Raw genomic sequence first — 13,648 nt, forward strand, 5'->3', positions numbered from 1 at the left:
ATAAATCCATGCTGACTGTTACTTATCACCTTATTGATTGCTTAATTCTTTGCTCCATTATGTTTTCGGGTACTGAAATTAAGCTAGCTGGTCTGATTTTGTAAGCAACTAGTTTTTAAGTGAGGTGAAACTTGAAGTACCCTAGACAAATCAGACACCTGAAAGAAGTACAGTAGTCTGGAAAGGTTGAGAACAATTGATTCATAGTATTCTAGGAATTTTTACAATATATTTTGCATATTGTATATGAACAAAAGATGATCTCCAAATGCCCCAGTTCTGCTACCTTGTGACTTTAGGTAAGTCACTTAACAGTTTCTTGAAGAAGGTTTGGATCTGGGTTTAAATTATCTTCTGGTCCATATCTTTCTATATGTAGTCAAGAAGTTCCATTCTATCTTGAAAATTACAGTGCCATCAATTTTATTATTATTATTTTATTTTATTAATAATAATAACCAAATCTTCTCAGATTCAAAAAAGGGTGTCAAAAATATTATTCATTGCAATGTCTCCTAACGTCCAAGTTCTAAAAAAGGCCCAACTGCATAAGTACTGGAATATTTAAAATGTCACGGCGTTTACTGGTCCCAGTGTAGAAACTTTACAAGAGAACCTTTTCTCTTTAGATTACAAGGCCCATTTTGTCAGACTCCAAGATTCAGATAAATATTCTACTTTTACTGGCTTATCAAAATGGAACCTGCTGTGGTGCAACCATTTGAAGCTGTTAAAAGTCAACCATTGCTTCCCAAATGATTAAATCAAAATGACCTATTTCAATAGGTTAAGATGTTTCCAATTGATACATATCTTGCAATTATCCAGTGTATTGAATTTCTTCTTCCTGTATTACTCTTATTGAAATTCAGTTACCGTCAGTGCAACTTACCTTTCACATATGTGTACTTGTACGCCCAAACTTTGGAGAAGGTTGGATACACTGGGACCTCCATCTCCCTTGTTTGAAAGTATTTAATACAACATTTAAACTCAAATCTTTAGCCTTTAGTATCACTTTGCTGATTACATGTATCTGATATTGGTGAGATATTTTCCAATAAAATGCCCTTGCTATGCAAGTACTTTATTCTGAATGAGGCAACATCCTGGTGGTGACTGATTTTTCTAACAAATATTTGATGTAATATATTTTCCTATCTGATCATTATGGGTTGCTCAGGTTTTAAACGTTGTTCTGAGCAAAACTTGATCTTGTCCAAAAAAATCTCTGGAATTCCTGATCTTGATACCTTCCTGCAAAGCTATACTAGGTACTAATTTTTTTGTAAATATTTGTTCAGAGTGATGTACCTCATCTGTTGTTCAGTTCATACGTGGACAGAATGGCAAAATGATGACATTCTTAGGATTTACTAAGTGTACTGAGCAGCTTGTCTTTCTCAAGTGTTCTTTGGGTTCTTAATGCAGTTTACAGATTGTCATTTTCAATCATAAATGCATTGTTTTTGCCAGAACAATAGTATTTGATTAATTAGCTCCTGTTATTAGCTGATGAGGACTAACATAGGCAACAGAGACAGAGCTAAGCACATTCAAGACCCACCACCAAATGAAGCCGATTCAACCAAGGGAGTGAAGGTATAACTTGTGCTTATAAAAAGCAAAAGGAAATACGAATAAACATTATTGGATAAAGGCTGGAAAAGGGTTAGAAAAATTATTTTTTTCCTGTTAAGACCGCCATCTGGAATGCCATATCTTTTAAACCATATAATCACACAGAAATGGATAATAATCCCATCCACCCCCACAACTATCAATTATTGTCCTTGCTGATATTCATAAATGTTTTACCTAGACCATCTTTGAATATCTGCAGCAATGGAGTTTCACAGATGAAAAGGTTGTTCCATAGTCAGACTACTCGTACTGCAAAATGTGTTTTGGGTTTGTTTTTGTTTGTTTGTTTCCCCCTCCTCTCCTGCATCTGAGGCTGAATTACTCCTTGCACAACTTCATGTAATTGCTCCTAGTTTGCCCTCCCTGCAGCACCTGGAACAATTCTTCCTCCTCAATTATGCAGATGTCCTATAAATGACCATTGACAAGTTCAGAAATCAGGAGAGTGATGCTCTGGAACTTACTGGCTCTAAAGGCCTCCCCTTACTTGTCTTGCCAGAGCCCACACAGAATTGATTTCTGTTGGTTATATTCATATTATTGAACAGCATAAAATATAGGTCCTGATTCAGAGCTATGCTGTGGCTTACTCCCACACGGTGAAAGGGTCTTACATCAACCAGATTTCCCAGCCGAGGATCCTCCTACACTAGTGGGCTTTTTATAATTAGATAATGTTTGCAAGGCACTTATCAAATGAAAGCTATTAGAGAGAAGCTAAGTGTTACTATTTGTTTCAATGTCCTTAACAACTTCAAAGGGACTTTTCAATGGAGAGAGAAAAAGAAAGATGTCTCTTAAATATACTTGACAATCACATAGGCAAAGTTAACTGCTAATAAGTACGAACTAGTGAGTTGAGCTATTAAATTCTAGAAATATGAGAAATGCTGAAAAGAACCTCAAATACAATATTTTAGTGTAAAGGGAATCTAATTGGGTCACACTTCTTCTCTCGGGTAGGATATGCCAGGAGTTGCTTTTTTTCTAACACAGCAGGGTGACAGGACTAGATGCATAAACTGCTGCACTGCAGAGAAGTGTGAAGTATTCATAATAATATGAAATGTGACTCAAAGCTCAATGTTTTACACATTTCAATGTGAGCTTGAACACTGGACTCTTGTCTTGGAAATATCTGCTGAGACATGCACTATTTCCTGCCGCTAATGGACGCCTTTTCAATGGAAAATGGGCCAGCTTTCAAATAAAAAAAAATGACCCATTTTAAGCATAAATAGGCCTATTTTTCCAGTTAAGTCAGCTTACAAAACATGCAATAAGACATGATTTTGCAAGTTTTCTATGCAATAATAGCCATTTTTTCAAAATAATGAAGAAAGCTAAATTTGCAGGGGGGAGTGGAGGGTAGGGTTTCCAATACAGCCTGAAAAGAAACAACTGAACATTTTTAAAATGAAATTCTGTGAATTTTGCCCAGCCTTATACTTATACCCAGGATCATTCCCTGAGTCATGGATACTGCAGTGATATTGCTATATGTACAATTATATACTGTCCTGGAGCCTTAAAATCCCAGTAGGGGATTTTCTGCCGTCCATAATGAACTGCATGCAATAACATTTAGTTTCTATGTAAAAGGGCACACACCTCTTGCAGGATAGGTGGGATTTTAAGGCTTAATAGCTGAAGGTTTTCTACAAAACTATGTTTTCAGTGTTTAGCATCTCTCCTAGTTTGGGCTGCCTGAACGGCAAGATTCTTACTGAACCATGGTATTGACCAGTTGCCTTTGGAACCTTTCCTGGTGGCCTGCAGAAGTTTTGAGAACCAAAACATGGGTGCTTTGGGGTTTGGCAAGGGAAAATCCCCATGAAAGGCTGTCTTTTTTATAAAATGGGCTGCACAGTGTGTAATTTGGAGGACCCCGGCAGTGAGCTCTTAGCTGCAAAGAGGCTGTCTTGGGAGCTTGGCTTGTTAAGTGATAGTCAAAGAGGCTTTTTTAATTTTAAATGGCAGGGGGTTAATTGCTGGGGGACAAATTGTGTCCCAGGCGCTACAGTTCTGCTGCGTGAGGCAGTGATGGTATTTGGAGGGGCTCGGGGACGCATTTGTTTTCTCTGCAGCATGGAACTCAGCACCAATTGGCTCCCTTTATGACAGCACTCCAGATACATGTTTGAACACAGCTATTGAGCATGCAAGATATTCCTACTACATAACATTAAAGGTGACTACAGCACCTCTCCATCTTTGTTCTCCATGGACAATGCAACACCTATGGTTGATAGATAGATGGTCCCACATAAGACCATAGAATCATAGAATCTCAGGGTTGGAAGGGACCCCTGAAGGTCATCTAGTCCAACCCCCTGCTCGAAGCAGGACCAATTCCCAGTTAAATCATCCCAGCCAGGGCTTTCATACAAGTAGGGAAAATACTCATTTTAAGAAGGGCCCATTCCTGTCTTCAGTGAAGTCAGTGACCCCCCACTTGGTAAGGCACCTCCCATCTTTTCATGTGCTGTTTATTTATACCTGCCTACTGTATTTTTCACTCCATGCATCTGATGAAGTGGGTTATAGCCCACGAAAGCTTATGCCCAAATAAATGTGTTAGTCTCTAAGGGGCCACAAGGACTCCTCATTGTTTTTACTGATACAGACTAACACAGCTACCCCTTTGAAACCTGTTAAAATGGTTTATGAGTTCAATGGGAGCAGGTTTAGGCACCGAATAGTAATTCCATTTGATGATATATAACAGTAACCTTTTCTCTGGCAGGCCACCATCTATGCTTCCATGCCCAGCACAAAAGGTGAATTGAGAACACTGTGGATGCCCCAGTGTGGAATTCACTCTGGGCCCCATTTTGGCTTTTAAGTTATGGCCAGCATTGGAAAGGTGGGATGGGATGGGACTTGAGAACGGGTTGTGCTGCAGCACGAGCATGGAGACCTGCTGCTCTCTAGTTCTTTGATGGGTAGGTACTCAGATGATGAGCATGGCATAAAAACTGGTTGGTTAGATAGATCTAATGCGCTAATGTCACCATATCTAATTCTTTTGTGCAAAGATATTGCTTTCCTACTTCTATTACTTCTGAATATTTGGATTACCATTTAAAATACTATGTGCAGAGGACATTAGGCTTAATACAATAAAGTGTGAGTTTATATTTGGTATGTGACTTTAGGATTTAATTATATAACTATCATAACATTAACACATCATGTGACTAAATATTGGTGCATTGAAGTGAAACTCTACCCATAAAACCTGGGAATATTTTAATTTCTGTCCCATTTCACCATACAGTTGAATAATTGTGTAGCTTATACACTGTTCACAAACATAAACCCATTATATCTTGCTTCATATTGTATTTTAGATAAAATTTGTCATCCCAGTCCCTGGAGCCCAGGGGAGAGCCACACTCTCTCAGTAAAGCAGTAACTCAAATAAATGTTTGGCCTATATTGTATCAGACCAAATTGTATTTTGTTGTTGTTGCTCTTGATGTCTGAAGTAGAGGAAACTGAATTTTTGATCTCTCAATTTTTTTTTCCAGACGATGGAAAACCCTAAGTATGAGCTTATTATAGAAGCGAAGGACATGGCTGGTCTTGATGTGGGATTAACTGGCACAGCAACAGCTACCATTGTTATCGATGACAAAAATGATCACCCACCAGAATTCACCAAGAAAGAGGTAAGAATTTGCCAGTTTTCTTCTATTAATCTTTGCATCCAATTGTACTTAGTTCTGTTTCTGAATATAAAATAGCATTATTTTATGAGGGAGGGGAACACTTAGTCGGCTTTATTTCAGCTTCTTTGACCCACCTTTTCTAGGGGCACCCTCACACGAGGCATGCAGGCCATTCCTAAACAGGGCTGCTTGGAAATCTTGGTAGCTACCCCATGCACCTCCCTCAGATCCCTGCGACCATCTTGCCAAGACCTTAGGCTCATACGCCAAGGCAAAGTCATGGAGGAGCGGAAGCTACCATAAACCTGTCGTCTGCCCTTTAAACCACTGATCCAGAATCCAAAGGCCAAAGCGAGTTTGGACGTTCAGTGACATAGAGGTTGTAGCTTCTGCCAGAGAGCAACCTAGACAGAGCTGCTAACTGCCTATCACTTCAGCATGAGCACCTTTTCTATCTGGGTGAGATCCTTAGCCTTTCTTCAGCCAAGAAGTATGCACAAGGCAGTGGAGGATGGAGTTTAACATCATGCCCAGGACAAACTTTTATCGGAAAAGCGGTGATCAAAAGCATTTGTTTTCTTACCTTGTATATCTTCTTAAGCAAAACCTGACCTGAAGAAGAGCTCTGTGTAAGCGTGAAAGCTTGTCTCTTTCACAAGCAGAAGTTGGTCCAATAAAAGATATTACCTAACCCACCTTGCCTATGCAAAACCAGTCAGCTTTGGCTTACATGGATTTCAGGAAATTGATACACAGGAAACAAAACTCAGAGCACTGCAGGATCCTTGGACAGTGTTCTGGCTCTTTGGACAGAGTCCCCGGTCTCTGAACCCTTCAGCATTTTCTCCCCTCTTGAAGTTTGCTCATTGTACCCTACTGCTTTTGGGCTCAGGTTGACATAATTTCCCTGGGGGATATATCTAATAAATTCTCCCTCCCTTACATCAATACACTTCCATACACCATTTAATATAATTTCCAAAGGCAGAACACAACCAAACCCCAAACATTATAACATAAAGTACTGCACAGAAATGGGCTGCAGGCGATGATAATATCTAAATTAAGCCTACAGAGCTATTTCCCTCCTTTCTCCCGTAGCGGGGAGTCCCATCACTGTAAACCTAGCTCTGGATCATATGATAATATGACACTCAGCTGAAATCAACATGTTTTGTCAAGAAGCCAATGAATTTCAGCACTTTCCCTTTGAGACCTGCCAGCTTTCAGAGTTTGGTAATGAAACTCTGGTCCTGATGCCTTTTAAATTTCACCTGTTCTGTGTGATAATTTTCTGCCCCACAAGATGAATTCTATTGAACAATACTGAGTGCCTGGAAGAAAACAAACAAACACAAAAGACATCACCTGTCTGTAGAACAATGGCATTTTAAGCTTCTATCCCTGTCATGACAAAGCTCTTTGGCTTCAGACAAACCATTCCCCAAATCCTTCCCTTTCTGCCCCCCACCTCTGTTGTCCAAAAAGGGCAAAAGATTCCTGGGAGCATTGGTTAATTTCACCAGTCAGTTTGACACCCAAAACCACCTGTTTTCAGATTTGGCTATAAAAGTTTCACAAAGTTCTGCAGTTTACAGGAATATTTCCAGATTGTAGGAAGTGAACACTAGAGATGCTGAATATAATATAACTTTGAAAGGGAGGGGGGAATTGTATTATTAAACGATTATTTTCTTCTTGCTGCTGTTTGTTTTTTCCCCTGTTTAATTTTATCCACTTGGCAGTGTTTCATTTTCAAAAGAGTGATAGCAATTTCACTCTAATAATTATTCTGTCAGCAACTGAAGATTGAGGGACCAGACTGAAAAACAAGGATTCAGAACAGCTTTTCTTGGCAGTAAAAATGTGGTCCTAAATGCCAACAACACTAGCTGCTTTCAGCAGGGTGCTTTTACCAGAGCACCACTAAACAATACCACAAACAGTTTCTAGGGCCTGATACAAATCTTATTGAAGTGAAAAGGAGCCTTTCCTTTAATTTATAGTGGCTTTTGATCAGGCTGTTAATCCTGTTAGAATTATGTCCTTGGATCAGGCCCTTAACCCTGTAAGAGCTATTTCATTAGGACTTTTAGTTAAAATAGGTATATAATGTTGTATAACCATAGGCTCCCCATTGATAGTTATAAGTACACAAGAAGACTCAACATGATAAAAATAGGAAGCCATTCTATTCAACATTGCTACCAGTTAGGCTTTCACATGCCTACTTCCCTGAATTTCTACCATTTCCCTCAATCCTCCTCTTCTCCAGAATTAACTACATGTCTGTCTTGAAATCATTTTTATGGTTAGCTTTAATAATCTTCTTTGGTAGTTTAGGCCAACATTTCCAACTGAATGAACAGTCTGTTTCTGAGAAGTTCTGAACACCTACACATTCCATATAAGTCAGTGGGACCTGATCTCAATGAAAACCCGACCATTTGCCTTTATAACTATAAATTTAGGCAGCTAACTTTAGTCACCCAGGTTTGAAAAGTTTGGCTTTAGATTATATGTTTGTTACACTCTATCTGAAATGCTTTTCCCTGATTTCCCTATTTAGTCCTGTTGTCCTCATTTTTATTTTTTGCAATGTATCCTGGTTTGATCCCTTTCATTATAGTTTAAAATAGTAGCTTATAATCAAAAATCTTCTGCTTTGGTAAAGCTGAGTGCTGAAAACAAGCACAATCCTGGGATTTTTCAACCTGCTGCCTTCAGGATTTCAAGTCAGTAAATGTCGCCAGTGCACAGGATGGCTCAGAAAAATATTTGTAATTCATAAGTCAGACGCTTTCATTTGTAGATCGGATTTACTGCTCAGATGCAGTCCATATTTAATAGTACTTGAAAGTATTTTTTTCCTTCCGAATTCAGTGGCTTTTGGTGGCCTCTTTCCAGTTTCTAGCAATGTACCATCCCATCAAGCAACACCGCATTTATATCTACTAGTCAGTCTTAAAAACCAGGCGTGAAATGGCAACAAAGAGTCCCTGGTTCAGAAAAGCACGTAAGCGTGTGCTTGCTGTTAAGGATGTGCAGAACGTTCATTGACTTGAGACAGGGTGGAACTGAAGTACCTGCCCAAGTCCCCGCAAGCCTGCTCTCGCAAATCTAAGCCAGAAACCAAACCGCACTTCTCACCCGTGTGATTCCTCTGCAAGTGCCTGGGGTGGGTAGTGTGAAGATGTTTGCATGGCTGCTGCCTGTGGTATACTTATTCTGTGTATAAAGACACCGCTGACACAATAATGTTTAAAAGAAGAGAAAGGAAAAAAGAAAAGATAGCTTCTACAGGATAGCTTTTGAGGCAGAAAGCTCAAATACAATAAATGATTTGATTTAGAAGTGCTATCATCTTTTATTTACTTTGAGATTGGCTGCTTTATATGGGTTCTTTTAGTATTGATGTATTTTTTTTTCAAACTATCTCCCTTCTGTTTAAAGATATTTTCTAACAGTCCCCTTTCTCTTTTATGAAGCAAATACATATTTAGTGGCCTGCTTTATCTTCTCACAACATAATTTCTACTGAAAATAGCTTTTGCTTTTATTTTTCATGGTGTTATGAAGGTAGCTCTATTAAGTTATGTTTTAAATGTTCACTTTCCATTGGTGAATTATGAGGGCCAGATTCACTGCTGATCTGACACAATGGAAGTCACTGGAGTTATACCATAGATGCATCTGGTTGTGAATGTTGTTTGTTGTGTACCTAATAAAAAGTCTGGACACTGCATTAGTGCAATGCTAGGTTCTCCAGTGTAGGTACAAAGTGGAAGATTGTACAGTGTTCCTTAAAATGTTTTCATTTTTTATTATCTTGCTGTCTCACTGGAAGTCCAGTGATTTTTATTGCTTTCCCCCAAGTTGGAAACCAGTGTTTACATTCCTGTTTCTGAGATGTGCTAGATCACTTAACAGATATTTTCTGTAAATCCCCAGTGCAAAATAACCTCAGCTTTGTTTGAGTCTGTCTGTTCATTAAAGGTGATTTTTATGTTTTGATGCCTGAGGCATCTCTTCCCTTTCCCCCTGCCCCCTGATAAGCTCTGATTTTACAGTATATGTCACAAATAGTGTTTTTGTAACTATTCTTGAATAGTGATAGTTTTGCAATTACTCCTTAAGAGCCAATTTTTGGACAACTATTCAAATCACATTTAAACTGGGTTTTGTTCAGTAGTCTTACTGTAGACTGGCTGGACAGATTCATCATCATAGAATCATAGATTAGGGTTGGAAAAGACCTCAGGAGATCATGTAGTCCAACCCCCCTGCTCAAAGCAGGACCAACCCCAAATAAATCATCCCAGCCAGGGTTTTGTCAAGCAGGGCCTTAAAACCTCTAAGGATGGAGATTCCACCATCCTCCTAGTGAAATAGTTTTTTCTAGTATCCAACTTAGACCTCCCCCCACAACTTGAGACCATTGCTCCTTGTTCTCTCATCTGCCACCACTGAGAACAGCCGATCTCCATCCTCTTTGGAACCCCCCTTCAGGTAGTTGAAGACTGCTATCAAATCCTCCCTCCCTCTTCTCTTCTGCAGACTAAATAACCCCAAGTCCCTCAGTCTCTCCACATAAGTCATGTGCTCCAGCCCCCTAATCATTTTTGTTGCCCTCTGCTGGACTCTCTCCAATTTGTCCACATCCTTTCTGTAGTGGGGGCCCAAAACTGGACGCAATACTCCAGAAGTGGCCTCACCAGTGCTGAACACAGGAGAATAATCACTTCCCTGGATCTGCTGGCAATGCGCCTACTAGCAAAGCTCAATATGCCGTTAGCCTTCTTGGCAACAAGGCACACCGTTGATTCATATCCAGCTTCTCGTCCACTGTAATCCCCAGGTCCTTTTCTGAAGAACTGCCACTTAGCCAGTTGGTCCCCAGCATGTAGAAGTGCCTGGGATTCTTCCATCCTAAGTGCAAGACTCTGCACTTGTCCTTGTTGAACCTCATCAGATTTCTTTTGGCCCAATCCTCCAATTTGTCTAGGTCACTCTGGACCCTATCCCTACCCTCCAGCATATCTTCCTCTCTCCCCATCTTAGTGGCATCCGGGAATTTGCTGAGGGTGCAATCCATCCCATTATCATTAATGAAGATGTTGAACAAAACCAGCCCCAGGACTGACCCCTGGGGCACTCTGCTTGATACCGGCTGCCAACTAGACATTGAGCTGTTGATCACTGCCCGTTGAGCCCGACGATCTAGCCAGCTTTCTATCCACCTTATCGTCCATTCATCCAATCTATACTACTTTAACTTCTTCAGCCTCTACTGTGCATACAATGTTGCAGTAGCCACCACAGTCATTTTCTCCCTGCTCCTGGGGTGTTTTAGCCAGTAAATCTGATAGATGAAATTCTTTTGGCTCCTCCCGTGGCTCCTCCCTAAATGCCCTATGTTGTGGATGCTGATTCCTCAGACAGAGAACTGTGCCCTCCTGCTGCCGTCATGGCCTTAATGTTTATGGAGGGCAGAGGCAGCATGTTGGTGTTTGCCCTAATGGTGTTTTTAGGGCTCAGTTATGCAAGGTGCTGACCATCCTGGCCCTGATCCAGAAAAGTGCTCCCATTGAATTCAGTAGGACAAGTCAAGTCCTTGCAGTTAAGCATGTGCCAGATACTTTAATGGATTGGGTTCTGACTGCCCAGCACTTGGTGAGATCAAGCCAAAAATGAAAATGCTTATGAATCAGTAATCCAGCCTCAAAAAACAGCTATCTTAAAGTATGCAACCTATTCCATTTGATGTATGTCCTTATACCTTGCTGATCACTATTGTGTCTGAGCAGTAGTGGCAGACACTCAAGAAATGTAGGCCCAAAATGTAGCTATTCAACAGCAAACTCTCAAACTCCTCTGCATATGTAACCCACACACCTTCTGGGCGTGGTGTTCTGTCCCATCTAGTGGCACCGAGACCTCTCAGAGAGAGAGAGTAAAATGAGTTTGCTGTAGAAGCCTTAGCTAACAGCCAGACAGTTTTTGGCTCTTGTAGTAGAGGCTCATGCACTATGCTTCAGAGGTCCCAGGTTCGATCCCGCCAGCCGATGACTGGGGTCTGTTGGTGTTACACATACTTTCCATAGGTTTATCTAACTGCAATTTAAATGCCTAAAAATAGCATTTTGCAGGTAAATGGTATTTGGTCTTGACCGGAAACTTAAGGATAAAATTTCAGAAGTTTCTCCCAAAATGTTCAAACAAGGTAGCAGATGTGTACACAAGACCTTTAATTGCTCGCCAGTTTCATAGGTGATTGCCCATATGCACAATAATAGTGCATATAGATAGAAGTGCTTGCGGATTTTGAGGTGATTTTTTTCCTGGGAGCTCTGAAACACTGTGGCTCTGCTTGTTTAATATTAGTGGATTTTTTTTAAAAAAAGGAATTTGGAGAGTTATTACTGTACACAAAGATATATTTCTGTGTCATGAAGAACATTTGGCCTTTTTTCCCCAAGAAACTTAAGATATGGGGCTCAACTTTTGAGTCGTACCAAGGGAGTGTCAGTCTGAAAGTAAATAATGAACCAAAGGGAAGCGCAGGAATAGATCATTTTGGAAAATCTGACAACTTCCTTGCCTACTGTAGGATATTCAAACAGCTTGGCAATGCATTACTTAGGCTGAGTGATTGCTAATGGTGCTGGGAGTTATTTATATACTCAGTGCATTCAGAAAATACATGATTTTTTTTTCTGAGCCACTTTGTAACAGTTGGTGACAGAGCACTGCATCACGTTGTGTACCTGCAATGCATGCGTGCGAGCCTATGGTTCGTGTCCCTGTTGGTAGTGTGTGATAAGGGGTTAGCGGTGAAACATCTGCTACAAAGCTATAAGCAGGCTAATTCATCTCTGTAATGTCTTTGTTCTAACACCATTGATTCTGGCAAGAGGTCAGCCTGCTGCTGCCCAGAGAGTCAGTAGAGGAAATATCAAGGAGCGTTGCCCCAGGTTGTTCCACCGCAGAAGTGGTGTTAAGGGTTTGTTCTCCCTCTCCTAAGAAAATGGGGTGTGGAAGCCACCTCCCATGGATCCCAAGGAATCAACAGATGTCCCTGTGCTTCTGCAGTAGTGTGATTCCATTGGAACCACATTGCCAAGGCTTTCCTCTGCCTACTGCTGTCTCGGGCACCTTCTTAAAGGAAGGGCACTCCATGGGAAGGCTGCATTAGCTTTCCTTCATAAGCTCTGGGGTGGGTGGGGGGAACAATGTGCTGCTGACCACCCAGTACCCATCCTGTCCCCCACAGAGTTCTGGAAACAGCAAGGTGCCCTCTGCAGGACCTTGGGGAGAGCTGGCATCTGCTGTGAGGTTACCGCCCACAACCACTTGCATATGGCAGCGGGAAAATCTACACATAGACCTTGTGGGGATAATTTATATAGAAGTTTTGGCCAAGTGAGGATCAGTCCTCTTTGCTCTCCTCCATATATTCTCTCTCTCTCTCTCTCTCTCTCTCTCCCCCTTCCAATACCCCCTTCAATCTACTCAATTTCCAGAATGTTAAATCATTTAAACACTCAGAGTTCTATGGCATCAGGGGACTCAACTTTGGAATTGACTGTCTTTAGAATAAATTGTCCATGTTAAAAAAAAAAATAAAGGGAGAGATTTCTATATCCCTTCCCAACTCATGCACAAACACAAATAAAGTAAATCTCTCCTTAACTTTACTGAAACATTTCCACTGTGACAAATCCCTGTTAACTAAATTGAGCCTCCAAGAGAGAGATTTGGTCACACCTTGGATTAAAGGTGTGATTAAAGATCCATTTATAAATAGGTTATAAAGGGTTAATAAATGATTAATGTTTTCATAAATGATTAATCAATTGTCATAGACTCCACTAAGTCAATCAGTTGCTTATAACCATGATTTATAACGGTTCATAATTATGTGCTTATGGTAATGCATTGGTGAGAGTGTGTTACATGTCTCCCTCCATCACTGATCCACAGAGTATATCAGTCTTGTAGAGCTCTACTCAGAGAGCCTGGTTCTTTAGCTCAAGCTTTAGATATTCATGCTTTCAGCTCTGGAAGTTTCTTCCTCAATCTCTGATGTCAGCCAAGATGGAAGCTATCACACTTATAACCTGTTGTGACACATACAACTCATCTCTACAACATGCTTGTGGCATCCACAAATCATGTATTAACCTTTTAATAAACCATTTATAAGTGAAAAGGAGTACTTGTGGCATCTTAGAGACTAACCAATTTATCTGAGCATAAGCTTTCGTGAGCTACAGCTCACTTCATCGATGAAGTGAGCTGTAGCTCACGAAAGCTTATGCTCAGATAAA

The 13,648-nt window shown here is 40.5% G+C and overlaps 1 protein-coding gene across 1 annotated transcript in view; it reads left to right on the top strand.

Annotated features, from left to right (window-relative positions):
• The window catches only part of CDH13 (cadherin 13), a 797,859-nt gene that overhangs the window by 654,792 nt on the left and 129,419 nt on the right, over positions 1-13,648 (top strand). The window contains exon 8 of the mRNA XM_084644551.1: positions 5,178-5,318. Coding sequence (XP_084500677.1) covers positions 5,178-5,318 — 141 coding nt within the window. The remainder of the gene's footprint in view (positions 1-5,177; positions 5,319-13,648) is intronic.

Source organism: Lepidochelys olivacea (genome assembly GCF_965140295.1).
Source record: "Lepidochelys olivacea isolate rLepOli2 genome assembly, chromosome: 12".
Lineage (NCBI taxonomy): Eukaryota > Metazoa > Chordata > Testudines > Cheloniidae > Lepidochelys > Lepidochelys olivacea.